General features: G+C 44.9%; 2 protein-coding genes across 6 annotated transcripts in view; both read right to left on the bottom strand.

Moving 5' to 3' along the window:
• SLC35D2 (solute carrier family 35 member D2) overlaps positions 1 to 7,896 on the bottom strand; it is a 62,170-nt gene extending 54,274 nt beyond the window's left edge. For 2 of the 5 annotated variants that reach the window (XM_050761807.1, XM_050761810.1), the window contains exon 1: positions 1,191 to 1,380. In XM_050761807.1, the coding sequence (XP_050617764.1) occupies positions 1,191 to 1,351 (161 nt within the window). In that variant the 5' untranslated portion in view covers positions 1,352 to 1,380. Of the gene's footprint in view, positions 1 to 1,190; positions 1,381 to 7,296; positions 7,587 to 7,661 lie in introns of those variants that run through there. The other 3 variants (XM_050761808.1, XM_050761811.1, XM_050761809.1) reach the window with 3 other exon arrangements.
• Positions 7,897 to 10,127: 2,231 nt separating this feature from the next.
• The window catches only part of ZNF367 (zinc finger protein 367), a 31,055-nt gene continuing 26,188 nt past the window's right edge, over positions 10,128 to 14,994 (bottom strand). Inside the window, exon 5 of the mRNA XM_050761806.1 lies at positions 10,128 to 12,662. Within this exon, the coding sequence (XP_050617763.1) occupies positions 12,440 to 12,662 (223 nt within the window). The 3' untranslated portion in view covers positions 10,128 to 12,439. The remainder of the gene's footprint in view (positions 12,663 to 14,994) is intronic.

Genomic DNA, 14,994 nt, shown 5'->3' with positions numbered 1-14,994 from the left:
ACTAAAAATACAAAAATTAGCTGGGGAGTCAGGCGCAGTAGCTCACTCCTGTAATCTCAGCACTTTGGAAGGCCGAGGCGGGTGGATCACTTGAGGTCAGGAGTTCAAAACCAGCCTGGCCAACATGGTGAAACCCCGTCTCTACTAAAAATACAAAAATTGGCCAGGCGCAGTGGCTCATGCCTGTAATCCCAGCACTTTGGGAGGCTGAGGCAGGCGAATCACGAGGTCAGGAGTTCGAGACCAGCCTGACCAACATGGTGAAACCCTGTCTCTACTAAAAATACAATAAATGAGCTGGCGTAGTGGCAGGCCCTGTAATCCCAGCTACTTGGGAGGCTTGGGCAGGAGAATTGCTTGAACCCAGGAGGTGGAGGTTGCAGTGAGCAGAGATCGAGCCACTGCATTCCAGCCGAGGTGAGAGTGAGACTCCGTCTCAAAAAAAAAAAAAAATTAGCCAGGCGCAGTGGCCTGTAATCTCAGCACTTTGGGAGGCCAAGGCAGGTGGATCGCGAGGTCAGGAGTTCAACACCTGCCTGGCCAAGAGACCAGCCTGGCCAATATGGTGAAACCCCATCTCTACTTTAAAAAAATATAAAAATTAGCCAGGCACGGTGGTGGGTGCCTGTAATCCCAGCTACTTGGGAGGCTGAGGCAGGAGAATTGCTTGAACACGGGAGGTGGAGGTTGCGGTGGGCCAAGATCGCGCCATTGCACTCCAGTCTGAACAACAGAGAGAGACTCTGACTCAAAATAAATAAATAAATAAATAAGCCAGGAGTGGTGGTAGGTGCCCGTAATCCCAGCTACTTGGGAGGCTGGGGCAGGAGAATTGCTTGGACCTGGGAGGCAGAGGTTGCGGTGAGCCGAGATCACACCACTGCACTCCTGAGTGGCTGGGATTACCAGGCACAGCTAATTTTTGTATTTTCAGTAGCGACAGGGTTTCACCATGTTGGCTGACCAGGCTGGTCTTGAACTCCTGACCTCAAGTGATCCACCCACCTCAGCCTTCCAAAGCGCTGGGATTATAGGTGCGAACCACTGCGCCCGGCCATGGGGTCGACAATTGAAAAGTAAACCAGCCAGCCGGATGTGGTTTTTGGCTCACAACACTCAGAGCTGCTCAGGTGCTGAAAGCAGCAAGCAGAAGACAAGTGCACGCGGAGGTGAGAGGAAAAGAGTCTCACGTGTCCGTCCTAGAGTGGCTCGCAGCGGACCAAGCAGGGAAACGATGCCAGGAGGCACAGCCACAGCAGTGAGAAGGGAGTGAGGAGGAGGCCTGGGGAGGCCAAGCTGGACAGCCTGGAGATCTTGGAGAGGTGCGGTTACTCGCGTTACCGTTGATCATCCGAAATGGGCCACTGTTGTCCTACCAAACTAAAACAGTAGCCAGGTAGGAAAAGCACTCAGGGTATAAAACGTTGCTCAAGAATGTAATTGTCTGCAAGCCCAACTGCTGGAACTGCTTGTTGTAACCTGAAACCAGTTTTATCTCCAGCTTCTGAGACCACTTGCTGCAACTCCAAGACTAATTTTGCCACCACCTTCACTCACCAGTCATTGCTTGCCAGCTCCCCAAGCCCTGACAGTACCAAGAAACCTTCTCCCAGCAGAGTATGTAACATTTCTTCTTTTTCAGCAAAACCTCAAACCTTCTCTTCGTTCTTCAGACATACCAAAGACCACCCAGCTTGTATGGATGACTGACACTGCAATTCTTTCTTCCCAAATAAAACATTAAATTTAGAGCCTTGTCTGCACATTGTTATTTTGACTTTGACCCTTGTAAGGAGAGGGTCCTGGCAGCAGTCGTGGAAAGCAAGGTTCAAGAGAGTTTGCTGGAGACCAGAGTAGACTGTGACACTGCAGCATGTGGGCCCTGAAGCCACAGGAAGGGTGACCTGAGCTAGGTGGAGAGGAAGGCTAAGACTTACAGAATCAGTCACCAGAAGCTCAGGCACCGTTCCACAGGGGACAGAAAGGATGGCACATCCAGAGTCTCAACAGAGCATGAGTAGCTGGGAGCTAGGAGGACCCAATCCTATCTCCTGGCCCAGGCCTGGTGGGTAAGGCAAAGATCCAGCCCATCAAGGGGGGTGAAGGGAGCAACATCTTCAGGACAGAGTCAGGTTTTCATTAAAGTAAGAGCACATTAGGAGTTGCTTTTGGTTTGGGATACAGAATTACACTTCCCACTACTGAGGATTCCAATTCAGTACCTTCTATGAAAAAAACCTCTCCAAGTGATTGAGACTACTGGGCAGGTTTGGAAATTACTGTGTCTAGACCCGGCACAGTGGCTCACGCCTGTAATCCCAGCACTTTAGGAGGCCAAGCCAGGTGGATCACTTGAGCCCAGGAGTTCAAGACCAGCCTGAGCAACATATTGAGACTCCATTTCTAAAAAAAAAAAAAAAAAACATTAGCTGGGCATGGTGGTGTGCAACTCAGGAGGCTGACTTCGGAGGATTGTCTGAGCCAGCAGAGGTTCCAGTGAGCTGAGATTGCACCACTGCACTCCAGCCTGGGTGACAGAGTAAGACCCTGTCTCAAAAAAAAAAAAGAAAAAACCTCAAAGCCTTGGGATGCATACTAAACATATATAGCAAATGCTGAGCAAATATTTGTTGAAATGAATACAGTAAAGTTAGATATTTTTATTAAGCATCACTAGTAAATTCTTCCATGTCATAGACTAGGAGTACAATATTACATAATATTAAAACAGAAAAGACCAGCTTGGTGTGGTGGCTTACGCTAGTAATCTCAGTACTTTGGGAGGCTAAGGCAGGAGGATCACTTGAGCCCAGGCATTTGAGACCAACCTGGGCAATAGAGCAAAACCCCATCTCTACAAAAATTAAAAATTCAAACAATTTTTTTAATTCAAGAATGATCCCAGAGTGGTGGTGCACACCTGTAGTCTCAGCTTCTCAGGAGGCCGAGGTGACAGGATCACCTGAGCCCAGGAGGTAGAGGCTGCTGTCCTTGATCAAGCCACTGCACTCCAGCCTGGGTGACAGAACAAGACCCAGTCTCAAAAGAAAGAAGAGAAAAAACTCCACAACTCCAGGACAACTGTACAACCCTCATGAACCTGATCCAAAGGACCAAGAGTATAACCAAGCCAGGCGCGGGGGCTCATGCCTGTAATCCCAGCCATTCAAGAGGCCAAGGCGGACGGATTGCTTGAGCCCAGGAGTTCGAGACCAGCCAGGGCAACATGGCAAGAACCCCTCTCTACGAAAAAAATAAATAAAAGCAAAAATTAGCCGGGTGTAGTGGTACACTCCTGTAGTCTTGGCTACTCAGGAGGCTGAGGTGGGAAGATCACTTGGGCCCAGGAGGTAGAGGCTGAAGTGAGCTGAGATTGCACCACTGCACTCCAGCCTGGGCGACAGAGTGAGACCCTGTCTCAAAAAAAAAAAAAAAAAAAAAGCATAACTAACTGGCCACAAACTCTTAAATGCCCTTATTTTCCCCCTCACCTTAAAAGGTTCTCACAGCCTTCAAAGGTCTCTCTGTCCAACCAGGTAAATCTGGCATTACAATGAATTATAAAACTAACAAATCACTAAGATCACCCATTCATTTTGTACCCTGACCAGAAACAATCTGCCCAAAATGAAAGAGGAAAAAGTATCCCCTGAGTTACATTCCCATGACCCTGCGAATTAGGTAACCACCAAAAGGTCCTTTCTTCTATCCTACAACACAACACTCTATCCTCAGACAGCTCACGCTTGGATCCGATTTCTATAGTTTATTGCTGTAACCACATCACCCCAGTCCTCCTCCCCTCAATAATGTGTGCTTAAAGCATTTTGAGAGGAAAGAATGAACAATGTTATGTGAACAGGGTTCTCCAACTGTATATTACATTACAGAAATGTGGAATGTTTATTTAAAAGGATTATGAGGGTTTTGGCCTTTCTAAGGCAAGAACTCCATTTTCTCCTTCAATCATGAAACTCAATAATTTAAAGATAGAAAGGCTAGAGCCTTTCTTTTTTTTTTTTTTTGAGACAGAGTCTCACTCTGTTACCCAGGCTGAAGTGCAATGGCATGATCTCAGCTTACCACAACCTCTGCCTCCCAGGTTCAAGCGATCCTCCTGCCTCAGCCTCCCAAGTAGCCGGGATTGCAGGCACCTGCCACCACACCCGGCTAATATTTGTATTTTTAGTAGAGACGGGGTTTCACCATGTTGGCCAGGCTGGTCTCAAACTCCTGACCTCAGGTGATCCACCCACCTCGGCTTCCCAAAGTGCTGGGATTATAGGCGTGCGCCACTGCGCCCGGCCCTTAGAGCCTTTCTTAGGAGGTGTCTTATATCGTAATTCTTCCTGGTTGAACACTGCCCTTCATCTTCAAAGCACTAACCATGGTTTGCCAGCGCCTGCTTCCAACAAGAGGACTTGGGTTTTGGAGGCGTTGACTGCCATGGCCAGTCAGCACCCTGCTCACTCAAGTGCACAAAATGAAGACTTATCTTCAACTGTCATTAACATAATGACTGGCCACTCCCAAACAAGCCCATTAATAGCATTCTCTTTTTCTGATATTTTTTTTCTTTTTTTTTTTTTTTTTTTTTGAGACTGAGTCTTGCTCTATTGCTCAGGCTGGAGTGCAGTGGTACAATTTCAGCTCACTGCAACTGCCACCTCCTGGGTTCAAATGATTCTCCTGACTCAGCCTCCCAAGTAGCTGGGATTATAGGCGTGCACCACCATGCCCAGCTAATTTTTTTTTTTTTTTTGTATTTTTAGTAGAGACAGAGTTTCACCATGTTGGCCAGGCTGGTCTCAAACTCCTGACCTCATGATCTGCCCACCTCAGGCTCCCAAAGTGCTGGGATTACAGGCATAAACCACCGCACCCGGTCTTTTTTCTTTTTCTTTTTTTTTTATCGTGTTTAAGTTTTCTTTTTCCTTCATTCGCTTCCGTGTCAAATGCTCCAGGTTTAGGTACAGTATGTCCACGCTCATTTCCTTGAGGCAGGGCTGTGTTTCCCGTGGACGCCAGGCAGCAGCTGTAATACACAGGAGAGACCTTGCCAAGAATACTGACGGCCACAGGATCACCAAAAAAAAATCCCAAATCCATCCCTTCCTTCGACCGCTGCTGCTACGCCCTGCCCAGTCCATGCCGTCTTTACCTGCAGCCCTGCAGTGGCTTCCGACCCCTGTCCCTGCTGCCAGTGCTGTCGGTTCTCCACCTGTCCGCCAGCCAGAGATACCTTCTTAATCACACACATTGTGTCAGGTCACTCCCATGTCCAAACCTTCCAAGGGACTTCCAATTGCATTTAGCATGAAACTACAACTATCGATCCCGTCTCATCCTTCCACCCTGGTCCCCAGATATCTGCTCTCAACGCAGCAGCCAGAGTGATTTAGATCATGTAATTCCCCTGCCCCAACACCTCGCGTGGCTCCCATCTCACTCAGAGCTGACGCCAGAGCCCTCGCGGTGGCCTCCAAAGACCCCACACAGGCCAGCAATCCATTACTCTCAGACCCCATCTGGTACCATTCCCATTCAAACTCTTCACTCCTCCAGGCCTGGAATGCTCTTCCCCCCGTCCCCCAGTGTGGCTTACGTCCCCACCTCACTCCGGGTCATGGCTCCAATGCCAACTCCTCCTGATGCTCCACTGATCACGCTCACACTGCATATTCTCCCCTCCCTCTCTCCCTCACTCCCTTTCCTGTCTTATTTTTTCTCCAGCACCTTGGTCACATCTGACATAATGTAAATGTTACTGGCTCATTTATTGGTTCACAAGGATGCAGCTCCATGAAGTTAAGGATTCTGATCTGCTCTCTTCACTTCTCTTTCCCCAGAACAGTGGGAAAACACTGTTCTCCTGGAACAGTGCTGGTACATCACAAGTGCTTAGTGAAAGCCACCGAATGAGAGAAAGAGCTGACTCCCGCCTTCCCGGCCTACCTCCCCCTCCCAGGCACAGTGACCTTCTCTCTGTTCCTCCAGCAGCCAAGCTCGTGCCCACGTCAGCACGTTGCACACGTGCTGCTCACTTCTACCTGGAATGCTCTGTGACAGCTACTCCAGGCCAGCACTCTCATGTCAGATCCGAAAGTGTCTCGTTTATTCATGAACCTACTTGTTTGTTTTCTGTCTCCACCACTGAAGCAGAATCTCCACAGCAGGGACTTTGTGCTGTTCACAGAGGCTCCCCTGGTGCTTGCGGTGGGCTCAGTATTTAGTAGGTGCTTAATAAATATCTGTTGGAGGTACAACCAATCGAGCTTATGTGGGTATCAGTTTTCTCGAATATAAAATCAGAAAGGTGAGGCTGGATGATCGTTTGCACCTGTAATCACAGCACTTTGGGAGGCCACAGCAGCCCTCGAGTCCAGGAGTTGAAGACCAGCCTGGGAAACACACTGAGACCCCACCTCTACAAAAAAATCCAAAAAACTGCCGGTGTAGTGGTGCACACCGATGGTCCCAGCTTCTCTGGAGGCTGCGGCAGAAGGACTGCTAGAACCCAGGTGGTCGAGGCTGCAGCAAGCCATGATTGTGTCACTACACTTCAGCCTGGGCAACAGAGTGAAACCCTGTCTCAAAAAAATTTTATATATATATACACACACCCACACTATATGTATATATGTATATATTTTATAATATATATTATATATATTATTATATATTTTATATATATATGCCTGCCTTGGCCTCCCAAATGCTGTCATTACAGGTGCAAACCACTCATCCAGCCTCCGCTTTCTTATTTCATATTAGAGAAAACTGAGACCCACATAAGCTCAATCGGTATATATACATAAAATAAGAAAGCTGATACTCTAAGATACTCTCTAGCTAAGACACTCTCTAGGTCTCTTTGGGCTCTGAAATGTTGATGGCACATTCTTGTAACACAGTAGAGTTTACAAACAGCCTTCACGTATAACAGCTCTCGCAGAGCCCTGGAAGGTAATTAACCCGATTGTAATCATTCAGTTTTTTTGCATCTGAAAAAAAATTGTTGACGATGAGACTGGTCCAAAGAGACAGCTGTTAACTGATGAAGCTGGGTCGAAATCCACAATTTTGTCAGTGCCGCTACAATGGTAGCAGAATTAAGCAGGATTTTCTAGTCCTTACAAATAGGTTCCAGACAGCACAGATTTGCTGGTTTACTTCACACTAATCCAAAAAAGTACTTCGTATGAACTTCCAATTGTTTTCCCGAGTTTTCCCTGAACACGCTGGTCATCTGAGAATGAAGAGTCAATCAGTACAGACTTATGGGCTCAGGAGTACCTGACCGTTGAACACGGAGATCTGTGTAGGGAACTGCGTCCTTCGAAGCAGGCACTGGAATCCCTGTTTTCAGCTCGCTGGGTGTGTGGAAGCATCTGTCCGAGCTCCCCCAGCCCGCCGAGGACGGGGCGCCCCGCAGCAGGGCAGGCGCGCTCAGGAAGAGGAGAACGACGTTCTCAGGTTGTGGCCTGAGTGTGGAAAGCTGCGCGAGTTCCAGAGGGCGCCTGGGAAACTCCGCCACTGTGCCCGGCTGAGACTCCGGGGTCCCTGTCCCCACCCGCCCTGTCCCGCGCGCGGCTGAGGCGCACGGAGGGCAGGGGCAGCCCCGCACTCCCGCAGACCCCCGGCCCCGGGCCCCGCCTCACCCGTAGGTGGTCAGCAGCGCCTTGTTGACCAGCACGATGAGGAAGGAGCAGGTCCCGTAGAAGAGCGCCGACAGCAGCCGGGCCACCCGCGAGGGCAGCCGCGCCGCGCCGGGCTCCCCGCCAGCGCCCTCGGCCTCGGCCTGGCAGGCGGCCGTCATCTCCCGCGGCCGCGCGGACCCCGCCGTCTGCCAGCCCCGGCCGCGCACTGGTCCCGCCCGGCCGGGCCGGGGAAGAGGGCGCGGCAGGAACAGGAAGAGCCCGGCGCAACCCCAGGTCCCGGCCCGCCCCCTGCCGGCGCCCCGAGGCCGGCGCGGGAGGACCCTGCGCGGTGCGCCTCACCCGGGCTCCAGGCACCTCCTCCGGTCTCCAGGGCCAGAAGCGCATGGGGGGGTTGAAAAGCGCTGGCTTCCTCCAGACTTTCCTGGAGAGAAACGCTTCAGTACGTCTCAGGACTTGTTCTGCTTTTTTTTTTTTCCTGCAACTTTTTTGTTTAGTGTATAATTTACGTGCAATGAAGTGTACACATCTTGCCAGTCCATAGTTTCAGATGAGCTTCGACAAAGGCATCCACCTGAGTAACCACTCAAAACAGAACATTTCCATCGCCCCAAAAAGTTCCCCTTACTGCCCCTTTTAAGTTAACGCCCGCATCTCATGGATGACTATTGCTGCAGGTTAGATTTGCCGTTTCCGGAATTTCAAATAAACAGGGTGCTTTCTAGAATTTATGAATGAGCGTGTGGTCTCAGGGTTTTTCACTCCATGTTGTGGACTCGACCATGTGGTTTGTTTAATCGTTGAGTAGTATCACAAATTGTGTCTCCATTGGTTGTTTCGTTTAGGACCCTTAGGAAAAATGCTTCCATGAAAATTCGTGAGCGTTTGTGGGACCTGTGTTTTCATTTTTCTTAAATAAATATCTAGGAGTGGAGTGGCTAGGAGTAAGGTGGGTGAAGCCTTGGGACTTGGGTGTCCTCTGGGTGCTTTGTAGCAGGTCCACTCCTCGTGGAGGGCCCTTTGCCTTCGGGTCAGGTCAGTTGAAGGAGAGCTTCCCAGAACCGCCTAGTCTTGTCAGTCTTTAAAAAAATATGAACTTTTGGCCGGGCGCAGTGGCTCACGCCTGTAATCCCAGCACTTTGGGAGGCCGAGGCGGGCGGATCACAAGGTCAGGAGATCGAGACCATCCTGGCTAACCCGCTGAAACCCCGTCTCTACTGAAAATACAAAAAATTAGCCGGGCGCGGTGGCAGCGCCTGTAGTCCCAGCTACTCGGGAGGCTGAGGCAGGAGAATGGCGTGAACCCGGGAGGCGGAGCTTGCAGTGAGCTGAGATCGCGCCACTGCACTCCAGCCTGGGCGACAGAGCGAGGCTCCGTCTCAAAAAAAAAAAAAAAATTAATTAATTAATTTAAAAACAACAACTATATATATATATGTATATATATATATGAACTTTTAGCTTCTTAGAAAAACTGAAGATTTCAAGTTAAATAAAAGTTGGGGCCCAACTATATAGATGCGCAGAGAATTGTTTTTCTACTCTTAGGCACTAAACAACCAGGAGAATGAAAACTGGGAAACATATTCAGCCCTGATAAGAACTAAAGCAGAACTCGTGAAAATTAGCTAGCATTAAAAAGACCAGAAGAGCCCAAGTTACCCAAAACAAGAAAGAAAAACATGTTAAGTCCGTTTTAAAAGAGAAAATGAATTCATATTCAACTTGAACAGGAAATCATTTTGGTTAATTTCCTCAGAACATTCAATTTTCTTGTGAGTCTCCAAATATTTTGACCGCAAAAAGAATACTTTGAAGTCACTTAATGACAGCCTTCATCATACTTGCATTTAGTTTGCTTGTATATACATACTTCCAGGACCTTAACTCGCTGTCAAAATCCCATCCTTACCCTGTTTAAATAGCAACTCACGCTAAGGAGTTGCTTGCGATATTCTTCTGCACAAGGGTAGGACAGGCTGACCCTTGCCATTGCAAACACACAACTAAAGATCTACCAGAAATAACTGATGAAAAAAGAAAACCAATTTGCTATACTCTTAGATAAGTACACAGGCTTTAAGTGGATTCTTGAGGAGGTGAGCCCAGAGTCAACCCATCCTAAATGTAAGTGAAATGAAATCCCAGTTCCTTATTACCCTAATTTAAGGCCTGGGAATGGGGTGGCAAGAGTTCAATACCTATCCACAGCAGTATATTTTTAACACTGTAGTAATGAACCAGATGAGGAAGTTAAATATCCATAACCTTAAAGGCCATAATTTAAGTAAGAAAAAGCAATCCACACTGTACTTACAACTACGCAAACATGTACTGAAATAATACTGATGGCTGAATATAAGGCTGTAGGTAATGTTTCTGTCTTTTAAGATTTTTTATATCATGGTTATTATATTTTTGATAGGAAAACAAATTATAAAGGCTTTAAGAATGACTGCGTACTTTAAATTTTAAATTAAAATAAATTTTTATTCAAAGCATCTTTTAAAATTACAGCATGTTTATTCTTATGCTGTTAACTCTGCCAAACTACAACTCAGCCATATGAAGCATAAAACACTTCAAAAATTTGAATGTAAACCACATTTTTTAAAACAAAAAGCAGTCTTAACACACCTCAAATTTTAGATACCAATGTATTTTCCCAAGTATATAGCTTATATCAAAAAAGAACATTTTAAATGTTTCTATGGTAAATAGTTGTAATAATTTCTTAAACTGTTGCAATTATACAAATAAAAAATGTTTATGAAAAAACTATTAGAGTTGACAAAAGCTGACTGGAGAAACAAGGAAAACCCTTTCTTTTGAAGGCTTTAAATGCTATCATCTGTGAATTGGCAAATATTTGTATTTGAAAAATTCTTACTACCCTTCCTTCTTTAGTTAAGTTGATCAGAGTTCAAATTTCCCAAGACTGATGAGTGTTGTTTTTAGTTCATTAAATCACATATTTGAGAGCAAACATTCTAGAGGAAATGCTGAAACATAAACCAAGATAATTCAGATGTTATAGTCTCTCTTACCAGCTTGTAAGTGCTCCAAATTAAAATTCTATATACCACATTACAAACAAAATTCTTAGACCATTACAAATATAAATTCTCTTATTACAAAAAAATCCCTAAAGATTTGCAATTTACTGTACAGAGGAATTACATTTTTAAAGTATGTCCTCGTCATACACATTATTTGTAACTATCGTATCTTCTTTCATACTTTTTCTCCTCTTCAAGACATTTACATGCCTCCCCTTCCCCGTGGCTACATATTTTAAACTATCTGTGTACTATGACACATTGGGATTTTTGGATAAAGAAGCCTACTTTCTAATGTTTAAACTACATCTGTAGGAACCCCTTCAACTCAAAAAAGCTAAAAAGGCACTGAAGAGCCTGTATTTCCCTCTATTACTCTGAGTTTTACTCCAATTAAGCAATCTGTAAATTACCATGCTATGCATGTCATTTAGTTCTGTTTAGAACAAAAGCCAAAATGATGGAAGTTTTGCCTACATAAACGAGGTGTTCTGCTCAGTTCTTGATTTTTCTGTTCATGCTTCAGTACATAAAGTGGTGTTTAATGACTTTATTTGGAAAAATGGCTTAAAACCACCACACAAGTTAACACACTTGCAGTTAAAACTATTTCAGAAGCCTACTTATTTGAGTAGCTAATATTTTCTGCAGTGTTTAACTGATAGCTAAATTTAGTGAACACAAAATAGCTTGGCATGTTACTCTGAAGTAAAGCAAGAAGGTGGCTTTATGCACTGAAAATATAAATATGGAGGCTTCCATTTGCTAATAATTCTAAACAAGCAGTAAAATTAAAATGTAGTGTTTGCTAATAAAAGATCTAAAACATTTCACTACAAAACAACCCTGTAGGTGTCCCTTTAGTAAAAATCCAAGTGCCAAATCTCATTACAGGGCCCTTAATATGTATTTTTAAAATTACCAATTACTATGTTACCTAGACTTTGCAAGATTAATCACTCAATTTCAGCAAATGAGAAATATGAAATGTGCAAAAGTTCCCAAGTTATCATGCTAGGGATGACAAGTGCTTTTCAAACTTAAACATTATACTGAGTTGTAAAGCCCCAGAAAGATAGAATAAGACTGATTTTGCTCCAATTTCAAAAACTCTGACCTATTGTGCATCTTACCAAGATCCTCAAATACCTATTTTCTTCTAAGTCCATTACTTAGAACATCTTCCAAAATAGTCAGCCCCCCATTTCTCTAGCCTTAGTGGGCACAGTATTTTGCAATTAAAATTATCTATCTTACATATTTTATACTTTCTTGCTTGCTTCAGTGTTTACGGTATTGTTAAACATACTAATATATATTGTTAAAAATGATCTTATAAATAATCTGTTTCAACTTTCTTTGGCTATTTGTACCATTCCGTTTTTCAAACAAGTGTCTTATTCAGAAAGTGCTTCCTGTGAGAACTGCTTCCAATGAATGCATTAAACTTGCAAAATCTAGCTTCCCACAATATGTAGTTTTCTACCCTGTACTGTGCAATCCATATTTACAAAATATTTTAAACTTTACAACAAATTCATTTCCATATAAAAAAAGTGCATTTCTCTCTCACCCCATATTCTGGGGCAATGACATTCTTCATACATTTCTACAGAATAGCAGCCTATGATAAGCAAATAAGGTGCTTAGCTTATGCCCAAGGATCTACTTTTTAAGTATGCTGGGCAGTACTTTTGTACAGTGGAAGAGTCAGTGTCCAGGCTACTGTCGGAGTGGTGCCCCAGTCAGGTTGGCAAGCTCTATGAGCGCGAGGGCTCCGTGCAGGCGCTCCCGCTGCTCCTGCAGCCGGCGCTGGGCCCCTCTCTTCTCGTCATCCTCCTCATCAGACTGAAGGTATTCCAGAGGGTCCTGCTGCTCCTGATCAGCCTTCTGAACCAGCTTGCCTTTCAAGGTGGGGGTGCGCTGTTCTCTCATTTCCCAATACCTATGTGAAATGCATCCACATTAGTTACGTGGCAGACATGAAATTTCCAAATGTTTACTTTTCTTTTAAAAAGTTCCGAACCACAGTATTACTTTTATGTGGTTCAGTTTATAAAGTTATAAAGTGATTTAACATACATTTCTTATTTATAGAGGGAAGAAACTGAAGTTCAACGAGGTTAAGAGACATGCTCGGGTTTCCATAATAAACCTGGCAGTTCTAGATCTTTTACTCACTCTCAAATCACATAGTTTTTGCCATTAAACTATCGCTGCCTTAAAAAGCCTGTGTGAAAAGGACTAGAGTAAAATACAGAAATAGTAGAAAAAAAGTCTTTAGAAACTTATTTATCCTATCTACAGAGGGATGGCAACTTCTGACAGCGTTAACGCTGTAAAATATTCAACCCACAAACTATGACAAAGTGATTAACATCTGTGACACAGTGTTTATTCGAAAACTTAAAAACACTGCCCTTATTCTATTACATGGCCAGCTGATGATTTACAAGAGAAAATGCAAATGCTCAACTCTTTGGTAACTAAAGAAATGCATATTTAGGCCTGGCGCAATGGCTCACGCCTGTCATCTTAGCACATTGGGAGGCTGAGGTGGGCAGATCACTTGAGATCAAGAGTTCAAAACCAGCCTGGCTAACATGGCGAAACCCCCTCTCTACTAAAAATACAAAAAAAAATTAGCCGGGCGTGGTGGCAGGCACCTGTAATCCCAGATACTCCAGAGGCTGAGGCAGGAGAATCACTTGAACCCGGGAGGCGGAGGTTGCAGCAAGCCGGTTGGGCTGCTGCACTCCATCCAGGGTGACAGAGCAAGACTCCGTCTCAAAAAAAAAAAAAAAAAAGAAAAAGAAATGCATATTTAAATGATAGTAACAGATCATACAAAACTGTCCATACAAAGCCTTGTATATTAATGTTTGTAGTAGCTTTATATGTAATAGCTAAAAATAACCCAAATGCCCATCAACGAGTGAATAAACAAACTACATTTGTATAAAAGTACTATTTTATAGTGACAGCAGATCAGTGTTGTATGGGGGGAAGGGGGACAGGGAGGAATGTGTGGTTCAGTGCACAGAGGGGCACGAGGAAACTTGGAAATGATGGATATGTTCACCATCTTGATTGTGGAGATGGTTTCACAGTATATACATGTCAAAATGTATCAAATTATACACTTTAAATGTATCATAATTTCTTATATGTTACTTATATACCAGCAAAGCTGTTTTTATTTATTTACTTTTATTTTATTTTTTGAGACAGAGTCTGACTTTTGTCACCCAGGCTGGAGGGCAGTGGAACAATCTCGGCTCACTGCAATCTCTGCCTTCTGGGTTCATGCTATTCTTGTGCCTTAGCCTCCTGAGTAGCTGGAATTACAGGCGCCCACCACCATGCCTGGCTAATTTTTTTTTTTTTTTTTTTTTTTTTTGAGACAGAGTTTCACTCTTCTTGCCCAGGCTAGAGTGCAATGACAGGGTTTTACCATGTTGGCCAGGCTGGTCTCAAACTCCCGACCTCAGGTGAGTTTTACAAGGGCTGGGATTACAGGCATGAGCCACCATGCCTGGCCTGTATTTTTAGTAGAGATAGGGTCTTGCCATTTAGCCAGGCTGATCTTGAACTCCTGACCTCAGGTGATCCACCCACCTCGGCCAAAGTGCTGGGAATACAGGCGTAAGCCACCACACCCAGCCCCAACAAAGCTGTTTTTAAAATGACATACAAAAAATAATAATACAACTACCAAATTTCAGGAAATCCAGACTACTCAAAGTGGAAAAGTTTTGGCAATGCCCACAGAGGTCTAAAAAAAGAAGTGCAAATTGTGTAGCATGACTCGAAGGATGACTAGAAAAGGAGAATGCAAAAGATAAGTTCAGCAAGTCAGGAGGAACCAGGTAATGAAGGACTTTGAATTCCATAATAAAGGGTTTAGGCTTTAGACTGAGGATCATACTGACATTTTAGAAAGATCCCTCTGGCAGCAGCATGGAAAATGGATTGAGAGCATTCAAGTGGCTGAATTTGAGTTAGTAAGGAGGTAGATGTCATAACTTGATCACTGAGGAGACAGGAGAAAGACAAGGAGGCGAGGTGCGGTGGCTCATGCCTGTAATCCCAACACTTCGGGAGGTCAAGGCAGCTGAATCACTTGAGGCCAGGAGTTTGAGACCAGCGTGGGCAACATGGCAAGACCCTGTCTCTACAAAAAACTTAAAAATTAGCTGGGTGTAGTGGCACACACCTGTGGTCCCAGCTACTCAGGGGGCTGAAGTGAGATCACTTGAGCCTAGGAGGTCGAGGCT

Source organism: Macaca thibetana, chromosome 15, assembly GCF_024542745.1.
Source record: "Macaca thibetana thibetana isolate TM-01 chromosome 15, ASM2454274v1, whole genome shotgun sequence".
Lineage (NCBI taxonomy): Eukaryota > Metazoa > Chordata > Mammalia > Primates > Cercopithecidae > Macaca > Macaca thibetana.
Note: the sequence above shows the minus strand (reverse complement) of the source record. Positions and strands in the feature narration are given on the sequence as shown.